General features: G+C 43.1%; 1 protein-coding gene across 8 annotated transcripts; it reads left to right on the top strand.

The window, feature by feature from the left end:
• Positions 1-23,646, top strand: RCOR3 (REST corepressor 3). 8 transcript variants are annotated; one of them, XM_061475390.1, is made up of 12 exons: positions 3-284; positions 788-844; positions 6,177-6,254; positions 7,723-7,775; positions 9,609-9,770; positions 10,113-10,237; positions 11,611-11,707; positions 14,241-14,459; positions 16,083-16,160; positions 16,954-17,011; positions 22,328-22,569; positions 23,001-23,646. In XM_061475390.1, exons 1-12 carry the CDS (start codon positions 140-142, stop codon positions 23,343-23,345), a joined length of 1,659 nt encoding a protein of 552 aa, XP_061331374.1. In that variant the 5' UTR covers positions 3-139; the 3' UTR covers positions 23,346-23,646. The 8 variants fall into 8 exon arrangements, with proteins under 8 accessions (XP_061331381.1, XP_061331382.1, XP_061331374.1 ...); XM_061475391.1 differs by having other exon boundaries at positions 4-284; positions 11,611-11,689; XM_061475394.1 differs by lacking the exon at positions 3-284 and adding an exon at positions 419-445.
• The last annotated feature ends 902 nt before the right edge of the window (positions 23,647-24,548 follow it).

Below are 24,548 nucleotides of genomic sequence, written 5' to 3'. Positions count from 1 at the left end.
GGGGGGGGTGCGAGGGGGGGAGGAGGCGCCGGCGCCGCGGTGGCCCGAGGGGGGGGCGGGGAGGGGGCAACATGGCGGCTCCGTATTAACTTCCCCCCCTCGGCAGCCCGCGCTGCCGCCGCTCTCCCCCGCCCCCCCCATGCCGGGCATGATGGAAAAGGGAGCGGAGCTCTTGGGGGGCAGGAGCCTGGCAGCCCCCAACGGCACCAAGAGCAGCAGCCCCTCCAACGGGCACTACTCGGAGCCGGAGAGCGGCGGCGGTGGTGACAGTGGCGACGAGCACGGTGCGAGCCTGGGGCCGCCCCGACAGCGGGGGAAGGAGGGGGGTGACGGGAGGGGCGCCGTGCCGCGCCGTGCCGTGCCGTGCCGCGCTGCCTCCCCCTGCCCGGTGCCGGCACTGCCGCCGCCGCGCGTCTGTGCTGCGGCGGGACGGGCCGCGGGGGAGGTGAGGGGAGGGGAGGGAAGGGGGGGAGCAAGAGGGGGGTGCGCGGGAGCGCGCAGCGCGGCCCCGCGGTGCTTAACGATGGGGAGTGTCTCCCGGGAGCCGCCGCCGTCTCCATTGTTCCGCTGAAATAACTCCCCCTTCCGCCTCCGGCCCCCTCCCCGCCGGTCGTCGGGGCTTCATCAGCGGCGGCGGCGGCGGGCGGGGCGGCGGCGGCGGCTGGGGGGAGGTGGCTTATTCCGCACGGCCGCGGCGGGGGCTCCCGGGCGGCGCGTCCCCAGCCTGCCCGGGCACAGGCACGGCGCTAATTTCTCTTCCCCCCCCTCCCCTTCCTTTGCGTTGCAGATGTAGGCATGAGGGTCGGAGCGGAATACCAGGCGCGCATTCCTGACTTCGAGCCCGGTAAATGGCTTCTCGGCTGTACCCTGACATCTTGCCGCCGCCGTTCCCGAGCCGGGAGGGATGGGGGTCGGTGCTGGGGAGGGCTCGGCTCGGCGCTCTCCCGGCGGCGGCCGCCGCGGGGCTGTGTTTATGCTGCTTTGCAGCCTTTGTGTTGGCGATCCGGTGCCGGCGGCGGGGCAGCGGCTGGCTCCCGGGAGCGAGGGCACCGCGGTGGGAGTATTCCCGCTCGGCTGATGGCGAATTCCCCTTCGCTGTCGGGCGCGTTGTGTTGTGTCCGGCGGGAGGCGGCGGAGCAGAAAAAGGTTGGATGCTTTTTATTCCCCCCCCCCCGCTTCTTAAGCCATAGGGCATGTCCTGTGTTAACCAGGTGACTTAAGGATATTCGCCGTGGGGAGATGGATGTTTTCGGGCAGGGGTGGGAAGTGATGCGCCTGCCGGAAGCGGAGCAGACCTGGCTGCGTGCTGGAGGCGCTGGGTGGAAGATGCGCTGGGTGGGAAACTCCTGCCCCTGGTCCTGCGTGCCGTAGTAGCCCCGCTCACCCCGCTGCTGCAGGCTGAGCCGCTCTCCTCCGCCTTCCTTCCCCCCCCTCCCCAGCCCCGCCCCGAGGAATACTGGGCACGTTCGCATTAGCCTAGTCCTCGGTCTTAAGCGAGTTGATGGCTAGAATGCTGCCTTGCGTTACTACCGCGAGCAGTGAGACCGTAGGAGCGTTGATCGGTTCTGCTGTAGTGGCCAGATGAAGCCTATCTACTTTCCTGTTCTCCAAACAGGCTCCATTGGTGTCAGATGATTTCCTACCGGAAGAGGATTGGGCCAGAGCTTCTCACATAGTGCCTCCTAAAGCTGGAGCGAGCCCCTCTTCATGGGCGCAAGTCCCCACAGGCCAAAGAAAAGGCCGGGGGAAAGAAAGGGGGAGGGTGGGATTAAATGGATGCGTGATCTTGGCATAAGGGAATGCCTCTTCCCCGAGAAAGGAGCGCGTAGTCGAGGTCTCTTTGTTAATAAGACTAACCGTTTGCACCCTTTATTTTTACGTTGCCTACATAAAAATAAACATAAATAAAAATTACCCTTTCTAATGCGTAACCCAGGCTTGTTTTTCCTACAGGCTGCTTAAATTCGAAAAACACAGTGTTTGTTTTTCTTTCGATTAAAAGAGCTCTTCACCCCTTTTAGGACAACTGAGGATCTGTGGTTTCAGTTTTGTGAACTGTATCTGCAATAGCATCATTGCATTTGTACCCACAGAAGTAATTTTATACTCTTTTATAACCAGATGGTTTAGCGCTCCTAAGTGCCCCGGGGGGGGGGTGAAATTCAACTGATGCTCCTTTCCCTAATAACTGCAATTAATACATACTGCTTTATCACTTTCCTTAAGGATGGAAATCTTTCTTTAAGAAGTCATGTGTAAGAAGCATAATGTACAGTAGTGTTGTTCTTAGTGTGCGTTTTGATTACTAGGGCAAGAAGGTGGTAACTTTTTTTTTTGGAACACCCAAGTATTATGGGGAAAAAAAGAACTAAGTCCATAAAGGGCAGAAGTACTGTACATATTTACTGTCTTAGCAGAGTGGTTATCTGAGAGCTCATGCTTTCCCCTTTTTTGTTATGAGTCTTGATGTGTCGTATCTTAGAGGTGGAAGTGATGCTGGGCTATAAGAGGTGTTCTCTTATCATAGGTATACTTGGATTACTTTTGTCCAGGGGGAGCAAATATTGTAACAAACACTCCGTTGTACTCCCAGGTTTGCATATATGGGCATAGGCACTATCTTTAACTAATTTAAGTGCTGTTTCTTCTCGCAGTTGCTTTAATGCCTGTTTTGAGAGAGTTTAACACAGGTTACAAAGTCAGCTGTGTATTACACACACAGAGTACTAAAACGGGTAGAATGACTACCCATCCTTTGGCCTCGCTTAGCCTGTGTTGAAAAATATTCATAAGCAGTGCATTGAGGAACAAAATGTTCGTGATTGAAGTTGTGATGGTAGTAGACTTTTTTTAACCTGAGTTCATGTATAAAATAAGATATATTTAACTTTTTAAAGAAAAAAGTGTGTCAGTTGTAAGGGAAGTAGCATTCTAACTGTCACCAGATACTACTGCAATGAGAGAAATTTTCTTACTGCAGAAAGCAGTTTTAATCAAAATCCGAAATTTCCTTGGTTTATTCACTCGGTAAATTAGGTATCGCCTGCACTCCAGGTTCCTATCTCCCTGCTCGTTTTCCTGTAGTACTTCATATTCTGGAGGTGAAACTGTTTCTGCCTGTACTTTCCGGCCCACCTATAGGTGCAGCAGGATGTTACAAAGCTGATATCTTTGTTATGGGCTGTTTGCGTTCTCTTGGGAAGCGTAGTGGAGAGTGCCATCACTGCAGAAGGACCATTCTGCGTGTGAAATAACTGCTGGAGAAGCTTTACTCTGCTCAGATTTGGACTTCCCGAAAGCTGTACTATGAATTTTGTTTGCTAAATACAGAAATACTTATTTCCCATCTGCCCCCTTCTCAGGGGTGAGCAGGGGCTGTCAAGAAGAACGCTCTGTAACTTTCAAGGTCACTTACGGAGTCCATTTCTGGGTACATCCTTGTAACTTTTCTCCCTCTAGTCTTCCTATATGAAAACAGGCTTCCTTAAATTGAAGTTATTAAATGGTGAGGTGAAGTACGTCATTTCTTCCACTTACTCCATGCAGTCTGACCTCACATTCCCTGATTATCTTTTTTATTTACTTATTTTTAAGATTTCCAGCCCTTTATTGTAGAAATTGAGTTCTTCCTTCCATTAGTTCCTGTGTTTGTGTTCATACTCGCAAAGCTTAGTCTTAAGCAGGGGATGATACTCTCTGTGCTGGCAAAGATGACGATACTTTCTACACCCGAGTCGTGTACAGAACAGCAGCATCCATGTGTACGTAACTTCTAAGGTTAAGCTGAAATTTAACAAGTGTCAGTTTCCTGCTACAGTTTCCCTATTCTGTACAGTTCATTCAAGTACAGAAACCTCTTCTGAGGTGGGTTGAATGTGGGGTTTGGGCCAAGGGAGGCTTGTCAGATTTGAGATGTAGCTTGCAGTCCTTCTCTTCCTTACTGGCTTACAATTCTACTCTTCTAACGTGCTTTGGTTAACATGTTGCCTGGTATTTTCAGCCGCTGTCCATAATAAGAATGGAATTTGCAGATGTAGATCATGCTGCCCTTGAGCTGAAACACAGCCTTTTTGCAGGGGGAGTACTGCTGACTTGAATACTTGGGGTACAAAGGACGAGAAGCAGTTCTTGTAAAGATAGATCATAGTCCTGCATGTGGAGATGGAGGGATCCCTGGGCTGTAGCTATGGACGTGCAGTGTTGACAGGATGCCTTCCTTTGAGCTCCCTGTGTGCAGCCCGTTGTCCTCTGTCATTCTTGCTTTCCTTTTGGCAGTGTGAAGATGCCCCCAGCATGGAAACAGTTGTCTGATCGTACTGGAGAAACAGCAATGCTTCAAAAAGGGGTGTCCTGGTGGGAGCTGTTTGTTAGTCATGTGAGACCGGCACCTGAGTAGGGGAGTCACATATGCCACTGCATATGTGATCTTCTGCAGGCACAAATGACAGGACCCTGAAACTCAAGGTTTTCATCTCATAATATCAGTGATATCTGCTTGTTCGCAGGTGTCTGTCCAGGATTTGGAAATAACTGAGGGTGTACTCAAGTTTAGCTGCTTCTTGCTCACAACCTGAAATTCTGATGCATTCTGTAGTGGTCCTGTGCTCATTTCTTAGTTAGAGTGGGGTACAGGGTAGCAGTCATTTACTTCTGATAAAAGCTGAATGATGAGAAATGTGAATGTGACATGTTTGCGTTATTCTTCATGAAGTATTACATTTCTAGTAAGTCCAGTTGGCATGCCTGTTTTGTTCTAAAGGAGAATGTTATAATAAGGAATTGGTTCTTACCCACCAAAACCCTTCGAGTTCAGTACTGCTTATGCCTTGACACTGGTGCTTTATGACTGTGTCCATTCTTAACTTACTACGGAGTTTAAGGTGCATTTAGATTATTTGTTGTAAGTGTCTCCTTTTGGAAGACACGACTTCTTTGAGTTTAATTACCTGGTTTTCAAGTTCACGGTCATAATGGATCTAAAGATTGCAAGGATGATAGCAAATACAGAAGAAGGCTGCCAGACTAAAGAGGGAAGAACAACAAAACACAGTACCTGATTAGGAAGCACTAAGTTCTCTTTTCCAAGGCACTGATTTGTTTTGTTCTGTTTCCTTCAACAAGATATAGAACCTAAATATAAAGTGTGGCAGCATAAAATGGCATGAAAAGTTATTTGTTTCACCAAGGAAAAAAACAAACCTGTCCTTCTCCAAGAAGGATACAAGAAAAAATTCCTCTGAGGGCGACTCCTCAAGGAATTCATATTGACACGAGCGTAAATGGTCCAATTGTTGAGCAATATCTTAGCAAGATAAACCGTTAAACAAATAGATTGTAAGCAGCTTGATGCAGTAGCATATGTTTGTGAAGCAGTAACAAAAATTACTTGGTGCTGGTCCCATATTGGGGAGTTTCCTTTTTTTTTCAGTATGTGTGGGTTTTTTTTAAATCAAAGGCAATGATGTAGTGCTTTGTATGAGGTTGCATCAGTATTGCTCCCTTCTCCTGATAGGTTAGGTAACTTGGACTGCTTTGCTTGCTACATTCAGGTGGAGGTGGAGAGCAAACAAAACAAGGTGACCACCCAGCCACCCACTTTGGTTGGCTGTGAATGTAAGAAGTGCATAGCTATGAAAATCAAAACTAGGGACAGATTCGCAGTTACTTTGTGCGTAGTTGTTAGGATCTTTCCTTGTTGAAAGATCGGGGATGGTGACTGTATTCTACCCTCTTACCTTTTTTGTCATCATTGAGCTTTCATTGTTGGGGGGTATTTGTTTTAAGGCAGCCTAACTTGACACAGTAGATCTTGATGCTCTATGATAGCGACAGATGTGCTGATAAAAATCTTCACTTCTGGAGGACTATTCCAGCACAAGTACCTGCACATTTTGCAGCCAGCCAGCTTTAGCAATGCACTATAATGCTCCCGTTGTGGTAAGCGTGATCCTGTCTAATAACCAGTTATAACTGAACCTTGTAAGAGTAGTGTTCAAATTCAGCTATTCACGAAATTCAGTGTCTTGAGGAAATAATGCGGCATTTTTAATGCCCTCTCTCCTCCCCCAGTAGCTAGGCTGGACTTCTTAATGTGGTTGACTTGTATTTACTGTCCTGTGAATAGTTGCTCTCAAGATCATATTTATAAATACTGAGACTTCCTTGTTTTCTTACAGGTGCCACAAAATATACTGATAAAGATAATGGAGGGATGCTTGTATGGTCTCCGTATCATAATATTCCAGATGCCAAGTGTAAGTCCTTCCCTGCTTAGGAGTTTGGATGCTCAGTTGTGACTAAATAATTGTTTCTGGTGTGCCTGTTCATTCTGGATTTTTACACACAGTGAAACTGCAAATAGTAAATTAAGCACAAAGCTTCTCTTCTATTTTTTGTTTAGAGAACTCCACGGAAAGGAAAGATCACCTTCTCTTGTTTTATAGTTAAGTCTTTGTTTCAAATCAAAGCCTGTGTTGATCTATCATCAGTGCCTGTAAAACCTTTAGTTATTAGTAAAAGAATAAAACATCTAAACATGCTCTAAATTGCCAGAAGAATTTGCAGTGGAAAAATCCAGAAAAGATGTGTTGAGGCCTCATTTAGGGGGGAGCTGTTATTGCTGTCTTATCAGGAAAAACTGAGCATTTTCTCCCTTCTGAAGTGATGGGACTCATCTGACTAAATGTGAACACTTACCTGTTTAATCTAGTTTAAACCTGCCTCCTGTGCTAGAATTTCCCATATGTAATATAGGGGAATAAACCTTGAGGATGCAGTCGTGCAAACCTGATCCTCAAGGACAGTTTCTGTCTGTTACCAGTAGTTGGTAGTTGAAGGAACGTACCTTCTACTGAAGAACAATTGGGAATAAAATACTCTACACCTCTGGTCAGTAAACACTTTAAACTGCAAAAGGAGTTGTGGCAAGGACGTCTCTGATCTGTTTGAATATTGAGGATATCATTATTTCCCTTTCTCAGTCGTGCTTCCTTTCAGCTACGTTCAGTTGCCCCTTAACTGGGAACTGTAGAAGGTGGAGAGTGTTTCTTTACAAATACAAGTTACCCACTGAAGATCAAAACTAGCAGGACTTGACTGCAAAGTGAGGGCAGGAGCCCGACACAAAGCTGGCTTTACTGTGGCCAAAGATCACTTTAAAAAATGGTACTGATGAATTTTGATGACCTGATTATTCAGTCTTAGTAGTCTCTATTGAAAACTGACTTTGTCCCATGGTTAAAATGAATGTTGCTCAGTGAAATCTATGAAATACCAAGGATATGCATGATCATTGATCTCAGATCTCTTTACATTAATTTTTAACGTGTTTGGGAATACGAACAGTAGAAGTAGTTCAATTTAAAACTCAGCCAGGTGTCTGTGTTCTTTGGAGTGAGTTCCAGGAAGACATAGCCTTTCAATAACTAGCTGGTCTCGGATTTAAATACATGATGAGCCTGTGTGGCTTTGTTGTGATAAAAATGTGAAAGAAAGTAGCTTTTTCACTGAGAATTGGCCTGTGTAAAAAGTCGGTATTAAATTAAAAGCGGTGGGTTTATTATTTTAAAGCTGTGAATATATGTAAGGGTTTGGGGGATCTGGGCCTATACAGTGTATTAAAGCATGGGAAGACCATTTTCCCGTGATAGATGGCTAATTCTGTGTCACCTTATAGCAGAACTGAAAGTACTAAAGAATAATTCTGACATTGCTTTGTTACAGTGGATGAATATATAGCAATAGCAAAGGAGAAACATGGATACAATGTGGAACAGGTAAGTGCCATGAAATGAGAGTGCTCTTTTAAAGGGTTCTTTTTAATGTAAAAGAATAACACAACTCTTTTCTTTTTACTCTTTTCCCCTTGGTTACCATTAATTAACGCTGTTTCTCTTCAGGCACGGCAGCAAACACTGCAGTTAAATGGATCTGCATACAGTTGGGGTCTGGAGTCTCTGCAAAAGATTGAGCTCTTTGTTTTCATGACATGCTCAGCTTGTAGTGTGCACTTTTGAAAAGGTTTGGTATGTTTCTTGATACACTGGGCATGTCATGCAATTGTGTGTGTATATTTAGTTAAAGAATTCCCTAGGAAAGCAGCTTACGAATTTCATGTTTAATATTAGAATTCAAATACGGTGCCGTTTTTAACCATTAAGTGTGGTAAGGACACCATTGGGAAGGTTTCTTGAGAGAGAGACAAAGCAACTTGGAGTGTTTTTTCAGAGGCAGGAAAAGAGAAATTCCAAGGATTGAGAAGAAGAAACAAGTTCACTTTGGGTTTTTTTTTCTAATAACCTTTAGTCACCATCCTGTCAAAAGTACAGGATAAAACTTTGCTGCTCTGCACTTAGTGCTCTTGTCAGTTTCTTCATAAGCTAACCAGTTTATGTAAAGGTGATACTACATATAATAAAGAAAATATTTGGTGTACCAATGGAAATAAGTGGTACAGTGAAGTTTTGGATGATGGAGGCTCATAATAGCAATGACTTGCTAGCCAACTGCTATCTGAAGGAGAAGCTGCCAGTATTGCCGTGTCCAGAATGCCTGCAGTTTGGTGATGTTTGTTTCTGGTCTGGCTTTTATTAGAGGAGAGAGGGAACTGAGGGATCTCAAACGAAGTCTGTGAAAAGGACCAATTTCCAAAATAACCTGCGGTACAGAATCTTTGAAACTGTTCACAGTGGAATAAAAGTTATCTTTGCAAGAGGTTGGCTGTCACTTGCCATTGTCACAGGAAAAGAGGTTTGCCATGTCCAGGTTATTAGGAGACGTGAAGCCAGGGGTTTAGAGAGCTGATGAACAAGTGGTCATCACGTCTGCGCTGTATCATAGATAGAACCATAGGCTGGTTTGGCTTGGAAGGGACCTTAAAGCTCAACCAGTTCCGACCCCCTGCCGTGGGCAGGGGCACCTTCCACTAGAGCAGGTTGAAACTGAAGTGTGGTTGAAACCTGAATGGATTACATTTCCAGGTGTGAGGCTTGGCTTCCAATCTGTCATTGATTCTCTGGCAGAAAGTCTAATCAGCTGTAAGGATATAAAGAAATTAAATTACATGAGAAAGTGCATTTAGATTTCCATTCCTTACTAGGTGCACGTGACATGGGAATGGCCGTGCTGTTGTTTGTGCATCGGAGAGCTGTAGAAAGAGCACTCTCACTTTGACCTTTCAGACTTGCATTTTGGATGATCCTCTGGCTGCTGCAAAGTATTTTTGTTTTCTCTTTCGAATGGGCTGGTAATAAAGGCCTGAAGACCTGTAAGGAGCTGTGTAGGTGATACCTACTTGTAAAGGAAGAAAGCAGGTCAGATTTGAGCCTGTCAGCCTAGTTCGTGCTGGCTCAGAATTACTGCTGCCATGCCAACCTTAAATTGCCTGGCTTTCGTACCTTTAATGAAGTACAGATGTGCCCACTCTTCATATTGTCTCCAAAGAGAGTTCTGTAACCTATAGCGCATAGTCAGATGAAGTTGTAAATACGTTTTGAGAAGGGGTTCCGGCAGTCAGGTTTTGCTTTAAATAAATAAATTGCCTTTTTTCAACTTGTCTCAGCATTTGAGAAAGTTGACTAAATCCAAAAAGGGGCTGTTTCTTTTCAAAGGCTCTCGGCATGCTGTTCTGGCATAAACACAATATTGAGAAGTCCCTTGCGGATCTGCCCAACTTCACTCCTTTCCCCGATGAATGGACAGTTGAAGATAAAGTCCTGTTTGAGCAAGCATTTAGCTTCCATGGAAAGAGCTTTCACAGGATCCAGCAAATGGTAAAGTAATACTTTAATCGGAAGCATTAAACAGTTCAGAAGGCCTAAGAACTGAGGCTCCTGTTGGGTTAAGTCTCATGATTTCTGTGTGAAAGCTTCAGGAACAACGGTGAATGTAAGATTTAAGTTAATTTCATCGTGTCCCTTGGACCTATAGTTTTTTCCCTCTAATACAACCTCTTCTTCCTTTCTCCGTTACAAATATACCAAATACATCCCTCCTTTCCATCTCATCCGTGCATTTAAGATATTTGGGTAAAGGTGGTTATAAAGAGAGCAGAATTACAATCTTGGGGTGTGATTTCATTGTAACACATATTAATGTATAATGAATTCTTCTAGCTTCCAGACAAGACTATTGCAAGCCTTGTAAAATACTACTATTCTTGGAAAAAAACGCGCTCTAGGACAAGTTTGATGGATCGACAGGCTCGGAAATTGGCTAATAGGAATAATCAAGGTGACAGGTAAGTTTTAGGCTCTTAAGTAGCTAACTAGAGTAGGGACATCAGGGTAATTTCCATCCACTGTGTTTCAGCGTGAACCATATTTTCAGGTCTGAGCATCAGTTAGCACGGGGTTTGGTACCCGTGCTTTACGAGCTATATCACTCCAGTTGTTGGAGTTGGTTGTAACAGACTGAAGGGCTTTAATGGATAACAGTAAAAAAACAAGGGTTTAAAAAAAGTCTGGGAATGTGGTTTACAAATAATGCTTCATTCGAGAAGTCTAACCCTCTGTTTTGGGGGGGGGGGGGGGGATTTTCTGTGTTCTTTTTGCACTAGAATGGAGTTAAAACTGAAAGATCAACCACTATAAAGAGCTGTAGCAATTAGAATGCCCAAATACTGATTTCTAACAAAGCTTTACATAAAGTCTTATTTTAGGAGGCGTAGAACCACCATCAGTCAAAGGGAATTAGAGCTGAAAATGGTTTTAAATTGTCTTGAATAGAAGGAAATGACGTTTCCCCTAGTTACTATGAAATTGAAATTATACTGCACTTATAATACTGGAGTATTAGCTTACTTTTCTCTTTTTAAAGAGATTTTATAGGTTGAATGTGTAAGTAACATGATCAAGTTCACGTTGGAAAGTATGCTTTTACATCTTCAGAAAACTGTCTACCTAGAGCAAAAGTGCCTTATTCACTTATGTTATTAGAAAGAACTCCTGAAATCTAAAATCAGTATGCTTACTTGTGACCCTGCAGCTGAACAATCACAGAAGAAAATCAGTTTGCTTCTGATAGAGCATTTTTTGATCTATTTTTCAATAACTGGCCAATTTTCTGGTGTTCTTACATTCATTTATTCAGAAATCGTATTGTGTGAATCACCTGATTGGACTTGACTAAACTAACTGTTATCTTTTCAACCTTTCTGATTTAATTCAATAGATTTCATTCCCAGTTACTAGATCTTGAGCACTTTGGTGACAAGCAGTCCTGTGTTTTCCCATCTTACGTTGTCCCCTTTTGCTCTGCACAGGCTAATGTGGCAAATGAAAGGTTATCTGCAGCCTTGGTATAGTTGACCACGTAAGCGTTTGTGCTGGCGCAAGTGGTTGTATTGAAAAAAGGTGACACCAAAATATTCTGGCAGAGCAGTACCACCTCTGTTTAAAGTCATTTTGAAACTAGAGTTTGGGATTGCTTGTTCAGCATCGTAATTACTAGAATTTAATAGAGGAAATATGTTTGTAACAGTTCTCTCTTGAAAACTACAAGTAACTTTGGGGTGCGGTATACTTGGAGACTTCTGGCTTACTCTGATACATGTTTATATTTGGCCTTAAAAAACAGATAAAATGACCAGCTTCTTATAATATCTCTCCTCAGTGATGATGATGTAGAAGAAGCTCATCCAATGGATGGAAACGATAGTGATTATGATCCCAAAAAAGAAGCCAAAAAGGAGGTAACAGATAGCTTAACGGTGAATGTCAGTTTGTTTGTTTTCTGTCAATGTGATACCACGGAGAGCCTGACTTGTAGTGAAGAGGTTTAGCTTGTAGCCTGCTGGAATCACAGGGGTTTTAGGGGATCAGCATCTTGACAACTTCTGATAGGTGAAACAACATTCCCCCTCCCTCTGTCCTGTTAATGTGCTGACAGTTTTACTAGTTAGGAATTATTGAAATCTAAATGGGGGGTTTTTGCCTTTCAAAATTAAATGATGTTTTTCCAAGAATAACCTTTTCTGTTCCTTCAAAGCCACAGTGAGGTGGTGCTTTTCAACTAATATGTGCCTTCACTGGAATGCTTTCTACTAAGAAATTTAGAGACAACCATTAACGAGCACTTACTGTTAGCTTTACGGCCAAGTGCTACGTTTGGGGTATGTTCAGGTTTTGTTCTGGGGGGGGGGGTGTCTTTTGTTAAATCCTCTTTATGAATAAGACTGTAAAACATCTGAGTGTGTAAATGGTCATTTCCTTTATTAACTTAATGAGCTTGTGATTTTCCTGCAATGGAACAGTTCATGCCTCTTGAGAATGTGGGAGGAGAGTAGTAGTGCAAACCCTCAACATTCCCATGAAGTGGTACCTATGATTATTAATAAAACTTTGCAGTTCTATCAGAAATGATGCTGAGTAAGAGACTGAGAGGTTTAGATTCAGTTCTCAGCTTTGCAGTGACCTTCAGTGTATTGCTTTATCTCATGCCTCAAGAAAGGCCAATTACAGTTACTCCTTTCTGTAAGCAGAGCTTTTTAAGTTTTTTAGCATGCCAGGATATTGCTTTGAAATGGCACAAGGCCTAATAATGAACCTTTTTACATTTCAGTCCACTGTTGTAACAATGTGCTTGCAATCTGTTGATCTGAGTTGCTGCGTAAGCCGCTTCTAAATAAGGGCTGTTTTGTTCCATTTACTTTCCTTGCTTATCGTTAGAATTGCTACGTGCGGTCCAGAATGAAAGTAGTTTCTTGATAGATTTCTAGGAACAGAACTGCACTTTCTGATGAGCTGTTTGGATCTGTGTAAGATAATTCTGTGATCTAATATTTGCGGTAGGATCTGTGTGCTTTCAGTTTCTTAGCGCTGTATAAACTAGGTGGGTTACTTGAATGTGCAGAGCGATGGGAACTTTGCTGCCAGAAAAGACTAAACCAAGCCAAACGCTCTAGTGTGGCAAGACAAAAGCTTGGGAGAACATTGTCATCTTAAATCCAGATTGAGCAGACAGGATCTGCAGTTTCATACTGAAAGAGCAACCCTGACCCAAAACCCAAATGGCATAAATGGTCCAGAAGCGAACTTAACCTTGGGATTTTTAGATGTCAGAGGTGTAATGCTCTGTGTCAACTTGACAAAGAAGAGCAAGTATCTTAAGTGCAAATATCTTAAATGGCCTCTACGAAGTCCCTGGACTGGATTAAGATGTTACATTAGCTGGGAAGAGAATGTGGCAGAAGGTCAAGCATAGTAGAGCAAAAATTACTGTTTGCTGATCCATACTAATAGTAGAGAACATTAATAGTGGCTGCTGCAATTTGTTTTCTCTTCGTGGTGATCAGATAACCACCTCCTCTTAACTTGCATGGATGCCAGCGAGGAGGAGCAGTAGGGAGCTGCTTGAAGTAGCAAAAAGCCTGAATCCCATCTCTGTTCTGGTACTGAGCATTACTTTTCCTGCAAGGGTTTTCCAATTCAAAGCAATTTTTGCTTCTGTAGACCTGCTTTCTAGGAATCTTAAATGGTTGCTCTATGGGAGTCACATACATGCAGACTAGCTGTTGTGCAGCAATGCCTATTGAAAACAAAGCTGAACTTTTTAGGCGTCCAAACGTGTCAAACCAGCAGTTACAAAGCCTTCGTCTCCTCTTTGCTATCCCTTTCCACTTCAGAAAGCAAACAAGAAACGCTTAAGTTTGCTAAGTTGCATAGATTTTTATAATAACTGCCAAAGTACATCCATCCTTTCTGTGCCAGACCTCCAATCCCCTCCCAAAGCAAACAGCACTATCACTTACCATAGAGTGCTTACAGCAGGGAAAAGTGTCATCTTGCATTCTTGCCCTTCGTGGTTGACTCCGAGTCTTCTTTCTTCTCCCTTGATCTTCCCCTGAACTCTTCATATCTGATCAGAAATAAATGTGTAAATTCACTGATTAGTTTGTTTGAACATGTAATATATATGTATGTATTCTTCTGCTTCTATAAGGAGGTTCTCAATTTTTGCCCTCTTCACAGTATTCAGGCTGTGTTTTCTATGCCATTTATTGTGTTATCAGCCATGTTTAGAAAGCTTTGAAAACCGGCCTTTCTAAGACTTAATGCAGGCTTATCCAGCAAATGCTCCATCAGCTCATCTGCAAGTCTTAGCATGGATACTACGTACAGAGGAGGATGTTAGCTTAGGTTATCTTTGTCATAAATACGACATTAAAATGCTGTGTGATACTTTATTGAAGTTGTTTACAAGATACTGTTATTCTTTAATGATTTATTTCTTGTAAATTAAAGGGCAATAATGAGCAGCCTGTTCAGACCAGCAAAATAGGTCTGGGTAGAAGAGAGTATCAGAGCTTGCAGCATCGCCACCATTCTCAGCGTTCCAAATGCCGTCCACCAAAAGGCATGTACCTGACCCAGGAAGATGTGATAGCTGTTTCCTGTAGCCCCAATGCAGCCAACACAATTCTTAGACAGCTGGATATGGAACTAATCTCATTAAAGCGACAGGTACCATGGGTTATTGGTCTTGTTTTGTTTTCATCTCAGATTGTTCTGATTGTAATGATTTTGAAGATTATCTGTGAAGATTCTGAAACTTCTTTAATGTGAGTCTTCCCAACTTTGTTATCACCAGAAATGCTGGACGCTACCCGACTAGCTGTTTGTTGGTTATGGTTTTTATGTTACTAACATGGAAAAGGACGACTTCCTTTTCAAAAGAAGGAAAAAGAGGGGGGGTACGGCATGAAAACAATATTACAGGGTTGGGGACAGGAGAAAACTAAAGTCGCGTTTGATGTGATTTATGTTAACTTTGTTAAAAGGATTTGTGTAACAAGGGAGAATAAGACCAAGGTATCAGAGGAAGTTACATTTATTATGCTTAAAATTGTAGCTGTTTCTCTGGATGGCCTTCCCCACATACCATGGGGAGGGTGGGAGCGGGGAGGAGATCATGGACGTAGTTATTTCTTTTGTTTGAGCTTTCTAACTCTTAACCAAATTCAGAACAGCTTTGCAGTCCTCACCTTTTAAGAGGACAACTGCCTGCCTCCTTTGCACGAAGAAATGAACTTTGGCACTTTAAGTTGAAACGCAGAATGTGTTCAGCTTCTCAGGGTACTGCAGTATGTGCACGCTTGCTTTCTAGGAGTGATGGGGCTACAAAGTCAAGGCTTATCTCCTGGAATTTCTGCCTCCTTATAGATCGCTAAGAGCTGCCATGTTGCAAAACCATGGAGTGAATAAAGGCTTTCCTGGGGTTTTTTGCTCCCTTGTACTCTTTTACAGGAGAAATATGCTTCTTTCTGTCACAGCAGGACTCGGGGGCTCAATAGCATAGGTGGGTTTCGCTTTTTAGCCTAAGTGTAGGTGAGTTAGAGCCTTGAGGTTCTGTTTCTCTTTTTTTTTTCCTTGCAGTGATCTCAGAGGTGCAGCCTTTGGAATCTCCCACTGAGTTGCCTGCTTTTGTGTCCATACTTAAGAACACTTGTAATAGCTGTGCACCATAGTATGCAAACTTATTTTCTTACCTATGTTACTTGATACGTATCATATACCTATATGAATGATTTGGAAACTCTCTCCTTTTTATAGCCCAAGTTATTTTATGTCAGTACTTCAGATCATTTCACCCTGAAAGGAAATCGTGTTGATCTAGGGTCAATAAAAAGCAGTCTTGTGAGAAGGAACCAACTGGAAACATCTTGTAAACCTTTCTTCCCCTCCCCTTAAGTGCTTTTTTGGAGAAGGAAGAAGTTCCTGTATGCAGGACATCTCACTTGGGTTCCCAAGAAGCACATTTTGTGTCTCGAATACTCTGCATTCTTCTTCAAGAACACACACGCATGGTTATCAAAACTTGCTTGTTCTGTCCTCCTTGGAGTACTCCTGCAGACAAACTGTTCTTTTGAAAGACTGCCTTAAATATTTTTCTCTCCATAGTAAACTGTGCTGTATTTTTTGAAGTTGATTTTTTTTTTTTAACCACTTAAAAGTAGTGAAGCCTTAAACCATAATATTTCTCTTTCTAACTTAGGAGGTACACTTGTGGCAATCCTAGTGAAGATATATGTGTAAAGTGACCAACTTTCTTTGTGGAGCTGATTAACTTTGTTGTTTTTGACCAAGGTTCAAAATGCTAAGCAAGTAAACAGTGCACTTAAACAGAAAATGGAAGGCGGGATTGAAGAATTCAAACCTCCTGAGGTAAATCACAATAAACCCTAGACCTTGTGGCCTTGCACTTGCATTGCTAGGAAGCTGCAGGAATGTGTTTTGCTGCAGCACAGCGTTTGCATTTCAGCAGCAGCTTAAACAGGATCTATTGAATTACATGCAGGGGTGAGTCTGGCTTCTTTACAAGGAATTAGTGGTAGGCTTTTCTTATGCAACTGGCTGAATAAAGAACCAGAAGAAAATGGAATGCCATGTGTATTCAGGAGAACAGGGAGCTAACATTGAGCCCTGATGTATGGGTTGCGTTGGGTTTTTTTCCTGATTAAAAGTAGATTATGTAGATTGCTAGCAGTAAATTCTATGTTCTGTGTGACTGTACATATATTTGGGCATCTGAAGTGAATGACTTACTACTACTGAACTTCTCTTTTTGCTTGTTTTAAAGGCTTGGCTATGAACCATAACATGAATGCAAAACGCTCCAGACACCAAGTCCTAATAGTTTAGAGAAATGCAACTATAAATTCGGATTCTGTCTGCATAAAGATCATTAGCTTGTGCATTAAGTTATGATGTAGCTGATACTAGGAACTGCAGTAAAACAGAGGAAGGACTCTTGGTGTAGTTCTAAGCTTAAATCATTAAATGCTCCTTCCTCTCTCTTCGCGAAAGCAGTCTTAAACCATAAATTTATGGTTTCAACCACGAGATTTTTACCTATGTTGCAAAGTGTAGTGCAAGCAAAACACATTCTGATGCTCAGATGTTATGCAGCTGTTGAAACGTTTTAATGACCTTTCTGCCATTTTTCTAATTTCAATAGTCTAATCAGAAAATCAATGCCCGTTGGACCACAGAAGAGCAGCTTCTTGCAGTACAAGGTATGTTAACAGCAGTAGTGGTTTGAAATCTGATGCAAAGGATTTGAAGAGGTACTCGGGCTTACGCTGGTATTTCCCTCTAATGAAAAGCTGAACTTTATCTGGTCTTACACGTCAGTCACTGGGAGAACAGCAACATTAGGGAGAATACTTAGGGCATTCATTCAAGCAACACGACGCGAGTCTTTCAGTTACCCATATGAAATCTTGAATAGAAAAGCTAAGCTGAGTTTAACAACTGTGGTAATACCAAAAACGTCCCTTCAATCATCTTCTAAATCACCTTACATTAATTGCTCTAAAGCGGAAGGCTGAAGTAATAGTTCAAGTAATAGAACTTGAAGCAGACACTTAAGACATCTCTCTGTATTCTTAAAGCAGAAAAAAAGCAAACGTAAAACTGCTTTACAGCTTAATTTTCTCTGTTCATGAGGGAATAAAGAAGCACATAACGTACCCAGTGGAGGCCTTTTAAGAGTCTGGAGCTGGATATGGATACTTGGCTAACAGTTGTACTGGAGAAAAAAATGTTTCCTAGTAGGCTACTGAAACCACTAATTTGCAGTTATTTCATTTGTGTGAAGGAAAACTGACTCTTGCCTTGCTTTAACATGCTCTGCCTAACATGCAAGGGGGATATCTGGAGAGCTTAACGCTGTCTTCCAAGGCACTACACATTGACTCCTATGGATCATCTTTTTTAAGATCATATAATGAGCTCAGTTATACACATCTGCTTGCTTTCTCTGTATTTTATGCCTTTCAAATGGAAAGGCTGAATTTTAGTATAAAACCTTTGGCTGGATCAGGATATCAGTGTAAAGTTGTCAGGTGTACCGTAACTGGTAGTTATTAGCTGGATGACCGAACCTCAAGTTAGGTTAGTTTTGAGCTGCAAATGGAAATGCTGTGTCTGAAGCCAGTGTGCTTCAGACACAGCATGTTGGAGGCAATGCTCTCAACATGCATGCCTCAAACTGGGATTTGCATCTCCAAACCGTTTTCTGTCCTAAGTTCATCCTCTCAGTACTGCCAAAAAGCTGTTGGTTGTTTTTCCTTTTGTCCCCCAGTGCAGCTGAAGGAGATGCCTGGTTTTAATGTGATAGTCTAGGAAGTAGAATGTTTGCTGGAGAAGTGGGAAAAGTCCAGGTTCATTGTGCCTGCCTTAGCATGGAAGGATTGAAACCATCTTGCATTTTCGTAGTTTAGTTATTGGAGCTCTCACTAAACGTCCCTTTGAGAAGTGATAAGAGCGCATTTAGCCTTTGTTAAGCTACAGCACTACGCGACCCACAAGGCAGATTATAAAGCTGGCGCATGGACAGAAGAGAATGAGGGTTGGTGAGGACTACTTGGAGAGGAGTTTTAGTGGTCTGGTCTCTTTAGGGAGTGTTTTGTGTTCTATAGAGGTAGTCAGCCTCAGTCCTTAAGGCTGGGGTGATCAGGCCTTCAGGAGAAACCTGCTTTCATTGAATTTACGTGTGCTTGTGTGTATTGCTTTCTTTTTAGTCCCCTTCCTTTGCCAGTGTATAAAATGGAGATGGGCAAGAACCTTAACACCAGGAGCAAAGTATTCAAAGTATTCCCACCCTTACCTACTGCCTGGTAATAGTCTCCTTCCTGGAGTGGCAGTGCTGTAGGTATTAACCTCCTGTCCCTTGGGCTAAGGACTCTGATCTCTTACTTCAGAATAGATGCTTGAGCTAGCAGACTCTTCTGCATGAAGGAGCCACATTGCCTTTTGCCCTGCCTGTTTTCAGGAGCAAGTAGCCATGGGTGCTGTACTAAAAGCTACAGTGATGCGCGTTAGGCTTGAACTTGGAGGTTTACTTGAGCATTGGGACATTCAGTTTGTACATTCAAAACAGATTTATTTCATCAAAGTATTGATACATTTTGGCGTGTGCTTTTAATAATTGTACAGAAATCATAAGTATTAAGCAGGTAGGTGGCATTTCTGTGATTTGTTCACTTGAAGCCAAGCGTGGAAATCATAGCAATGATTTGCAGTAATACAGTTTTGGTACTGTTTTTCCTGAATGTGAAATAACTCCTGTCATCTATGGGCTGATCTCAGGAGATTGGCAGTAACCAAAGAGGAGGGAATGGAAAAACCCCCCTTAAAATAGAGCTGAGTGTCTAATCTTAAAAGCAGTGTGGCTGCCTGCAGTTGGGTTGTGGACTCAGACTTACGATGTCTGAGCTGATCTCCTGCAGTATAATTTATCAGTCCCTGGTCAACTTTGCCCTAATAGTTATTGAATGTAACGGGCCAGTTCATCACTTGAGGTTTTCTTCAGTTACAAACTTAATTCACATACAGAAATGTGTAAGCACAGTCTTTTCAAAGTAAGACCTCAGCCATATGAAAATTGCAATTGGAAAAATGTTTTAAGACTCAATGAAAACAACTGAATTTAAACTGAAGAGCATTGCAGAGGAAAACAGTTGGGACAACCAGGATCTAATTCTAACTGGTACAGGAGTTGCCAGGAGCACAGTAATCCCATCACAGTGAAACTGCATCTCTCGTAACCCAGAGGCTGCCTGTTTCTGCCTTGTTGCAGTGCAGTATTGTATTGCTTTGGACCCAGGCTGAGGCTTTCTGTGCCTCTCAGTGTTTGCTGTGCTGCACAACATTAAGAAGCGTAGACAGCTTGGATATGTGAGTTTCTCCAAGGTAGGCACACAAGATGAAGCACTGGAATAGCGAGCGTGCACGTGATCAGCTACACCTTATGCACCTGGGTGAAGCTCTGAAGAGCTTGAATTATTCCCATGGTTAGGGCTACTTTCCAGTGAGCTGGGAGAAAGACATTCATACATGTGAAGCAAGGCTATACAGTTGTCTTGTTTTGAGCTTCACTTTCAGCAACCTAATAAAATTATTCTTGTGGATAACAGATTAAGCACCTTAGAAGTACCTCTGCATGGTGCTTAGCACACAATTTATATAAGGATATTTAAGTAACGTGCACCCGTTTGAAAGGGATGATGGCTTGGCATCAACTCTTACACATATGCCAGCACCTTATGCATCAGACTTTCATAAACATGTATGGAACTTTCTCTGTTCCTGATGCAGCTTAAAAGGATTTTGCTCCATCATTGTGGTGGTGTAGTCACTGATGATGCTAGAGCAGTACTAAATAGTGCTTGAAAAAGAATCCAAAGTGAGCAGTGCTGTGTGTAGCTAAACCAAGGAAATGTTATTTTCTTTAGCTATTTCTCATAGTTGGGCTCTCAGTGAAGGCAGTGAAGACAGGATACACTGTTGGGAATAGGCTTCGAGACCTTGTTTTTGACAACTTTAGTTGAAGTTAGCAAACAGGCTCAGTCGTTTTACAGTTTAGGGGGAAGGAAGAAGTATAGACAGCATAGTAACAAAGTGCTGAAAACACCTAAAATCTGAAGGAGGTTTCAAACAAAACTATTTTGTTTTGCTGGGTGCTTTGTTCACTTGGTAACTTGTACAGGATGTTAGATACCTCGCAGTGGCAATTTACTGAGCAAGTTAGTAAGGGTGGTAATGGTATGAAGAATATTCAAACACTGGAGGGAGTGCTCTGTGGGCGCTCACAGCTTTTGAGGAGTATAGCTCATACCTTGTACAACTGATAAAGCACAGAGCCAAATCCCTGTCTGCTTTGTCCAGATGCGTGCCCTCCCACATGGCTCTGCTAGGTCCCTTTGTTTTCTTTCCAAGGTTCTTGCAGTCAGGATGGTTGGATTCTTTTGTATGCCCCAGAAAAGATCTTACATGTAGCTGGGCTCTGGGCAGCTGAAACAGCAGCTTCAGCTACAGGAATTGTTCCCATCCTGGAGCTCAACTTTTCCCTTAAATTGCAGTGAGTGTACATTACCACATGAGAAGTGCCCGTTAATGAAGAAAGTAGCAAAGAGCAGAAGCAGCACAATGAAGTTGGAAAGGAACATGGCTTTCAGATTCCACGCAACTCTCACTTTCTGAATCCTTTGCTTCACTTTCTGAAGTGAGGCATGAAATCAGGCATGAATTTCTTTTCCTGTAATGAGGCAGAGTGCCCATCCTCTGGGCGCTGTAATATGAATGAGCTTAGTTATCAAGAGCTTTCACAGAACAAGTCAAGTTGTCACTCATGCATAGCTGAGAGCAGAAAATGAGGCTTCTGTTTACTCAATCTGGGATTTCCTTTATTGGTCCCCAAATTTCTGGATGCTTGTGATTAAAATTATACTTTGTGCAGCTAAAAGCTGTGTTCTGGGATGGTGCAGAGTTTGAGGGCTTTTTTCTTAAGCAGGAAGAGGAGGATCTAGATACATACCCTAAATACAACTGAGTAAATCAGTAAACTTTGTCACAATTCCAACTTTAGGGTAAAAACAGTGGAATATGGTACTTGAGGGGGGGTTGTGTGTTACGGGCAAATGTAGTTTTAGAACTTTGTATGTTGTGATTTTTTTTCTTGTGAACAAAAGTGACCTACTGATGTCAATATGGAAATGAAGTAAGAATGATGTAAAGATCTTTGTCCTGGAGGCTTGTGCTGGGCTGTCTTATAAATACACATCAATAGCTTATATATTTACTTATATTCCCCAAGGTGGTTGTCCCAAAACCCCCGGGTCTTCTCCCAGCTCAGATGGTGAATGAAAGCTTTACAGAGCCTTTGCCAGGTGAATGCTTGCCAGTTGCTCTTCGTAGCCTCAGCAGAGCATGTCACAAGTTGGGGAATGAGCAGTATATCGTGACTTACGGAACTGTGCCCCCTGTGCTTGCTCCAGTAGCTGCTGCCCTCTAGCACTCCTGCTGCACAGACTGTGGGCAAAGAAACATCTGTGTGCAGCTGGCATTGAGGGAACCTGTAAAAGCTGTTGGTATTTGTCCCTTGACGTTTCTAGTGTTACACCCCGTACACAGCAATGCTGCTGTGTTACAACCCCGTACACAGACTGTACGTGCTCAGTCACCCTCCCTCTCCATCTTGAACTTGCCTTGGGCTTCTGCCCTCACTGCAAGCATACCGAAGGATATACTTTGTTTGTCAGAGGCCAGATCTCTGTGGTTTCAGGTTGGGAGGCTTGGTGAGTAAGCCAGGATCCTTGAGTAGAGTGGGTAATAATGTTTTAATAAAGCTCTTGATTTATATGTTCATAGCTGTGTGCAATTAAAACTTACTTTGTTTTTATGGAAATTGAGGCCTTCTCCTAATTGAGAAGTCCTCCTAATTAGCGAGTCCTTGGTTTGCAGGTCCCATAGGTTCTCTCTATAAATACATCACACGTAGCTGTGTCTGACTGATCCTTCACAGCTATGTTATTTACTTTGCCTTCCAGGTGTCCGAAAATATGGTAAAGATTTTCAAGCTATTGCAGATGTAATTGGCAACAAGACTGTTGGCCAAGTGAAGAACTTCTTTGTAAACTACAGGCGTCGGTTTAACTTAGAGGAGGTATTGCAGGAATGGGAAGCGGAACAAGGAACCCTGGCTTCTAATGGTGATGCTTCTGCTTTAGGGGAGGACACAAAAAATACTTCTAATGTGCCATCAGGAAAGAGCACTGATGAAGAAGATGAGGTGTGTTTTGTGTACCAGAAATAAGTAAGCATGGGTTGAGGAACAGCATTTATTTTAGTGATATAATGTAAGGTTAACTGGTGTGGAGTGGCAAACCGCATTCTAAAGAATGATGATGAGCTTGCATAGAACTTCAGCCAATGTCGTTAACCAGCTGGGAGCAGGACTGCACCTTGCATAGTGACGATCACGTTACTGTTTTACTGTTAAAATACACTTCTTGTTCTAGAAGAAGACTCTTGCTTCGTAAATATTTTTAGTTCTGCTGTCTATAATGTTTTGGTTGGTGATTTCTTTTCAGTAACTTCTCAGTTTTTTGGTTTTGTTTCTTTTAAATGCTGTTTCCTGTGTAGTGGACAGTGGCAGCCCAACTGCATCGCGTTCTGGCCGGGATGGCAGTTCACGTAGTCTTGTCTTTGTCCTTTGTGCAGGCACAAAGCACTCCGGCCACTCAGTGTTTAGGCCCTTCACCTCCAGCGCAGGCATCTGCTCCAGCACCTACCGCTCCCATGGCAACTTTAAATCAGCCTCCCCCGTTACTTCGTCCGGCGCTTCCTGCTGCTCCTGCCCTCCACCGGCAGCCTCCGCCGCTCCAACAGCAGGCACGGTTCATCCAGCCCAGGCCGACCCTAAACCAGCCTCCCCCTCCGCTCATCCGCCCAGCTAACTCCATGCCTCCTCGTCTAAACCCACGGCCCGTGTTAAGCACGGTTAGCGGCCAGCAGCCACCCTCGCTTATTGGAATTCAGACAGAATCTCAGTCCACTCTGCACTGAAGAAATAAAGCAGAATTCTGCTAACTCCTACATTTGGAAAATCGGATCAGTGTACTTTTTCTTTTCTTTGGTTTTTTCCTGTTTCCAAACAATGAAGGGGAGAAAAGAGCAAGCCTTCACAGCTACCTGACCAGTCCTACAGAGGAGCAAGCTAATACCTACACGGGAATGAGCACCCGTATAAAAGTATTTTTATGTCAGACTTGTACAGCAGAACAATGCCTCCAATACAGCCCTCCTCTCTATGAATACCTGTTGAAGGAAGCTGACTTCTTCAGTGAATAAATGTTCAACACACCAAGATTTTGTTTAACTGATTTTTACGCTATTTATTTTATTACAGGTCTTTGTAGTCGAGCATCTAACTACAGGAAAGTAGCCTGGCAAATCTAGGGATAGATAATCTTGTAGGAGACTTAAATGTAGCTTTGGGGGGTTTGTTTGTGTGTGTGTGTGTGTGTGTGTGTGTGTGTGTGAATTTCTTGGTTTCGTTTTTTTTTACCTTTTAGTGCAAAAACAAGAACGGCCTTAGGTTCTGAAGTTTTGGCCCTGTTTAGATAACAGTAGAAGCATTTTGCGCACCTGGATAACGTAGATGTTTCTTCTCTTTGTGCTTTTCCCAGAACACTTTTCCTTGTTTAAAAAAGGTACTGTCTTGTTAAACACTCCTCTGAAAGAGTATTCTGAAGCCTCAGTGAGCTATTGTACCAAACTTGCTAAACCTCACACGTGTTCTACTCATGGAAGTTAACCGAAAGCAGGAATCCAGGTTCCTGCTGCAGCATCTCCTGTGGGCTGGGGTGGAGAGAGAGGCAGCAGCTTCCACCACCCAGGGGGGTGACAGGAGAGGAGCCATATAACAAGAACCATTAATTTAATTTATTCCACTAATTCTGCTAATTTAAGTACAGTAGAGTTTAACTCATCCGAGAATGGCTGCCTGTGGTTCGTGTATGCTAGATCATTGCTGCCTGCCGAAGCATTCATGAGGGAAGCAGGGAGGCTGGTGGTGGTAGCTGAATATTGCGGCGGCAGCTACCTGCTGCCAGCCCACTCTCGCTGTTAAATCATGCTCTGATTTCTGCTGCTTCTGGCAGAGCTGATTAGTCAGGTTGAAATTAGTGTGGGGTTCTTTGCTTTGTGTTACTGACCAAGTAAAACCTGCATTTGGGTATTAGTGCTTCCAAATTTTAGGAGATTGAA

The sequence above is a fragment of the Pezoporus flaviventris genome, unplaced genomic scaffold (assembly GCF_033815535.1).
Source record: "Pezoporus flaviventris isolate CSIRO_AGI_PZ_B2104156 unplaced genomic scaffold, CSIRO_AGI_Pfla_v1 ptg000083l, whole genome shotgun sequence".
In the NCBI taxonomy this organism is placed as follows: domain Eukaryota; kingdom Metazoa; phylum Chordata; class Aves; order Psittaciformes; family Psittacidae; genus Pezoporus; species Pezoporus flaviventris.
This window is presented reverse-complemented; position numbering and strand designations above follow the sequence as displayed.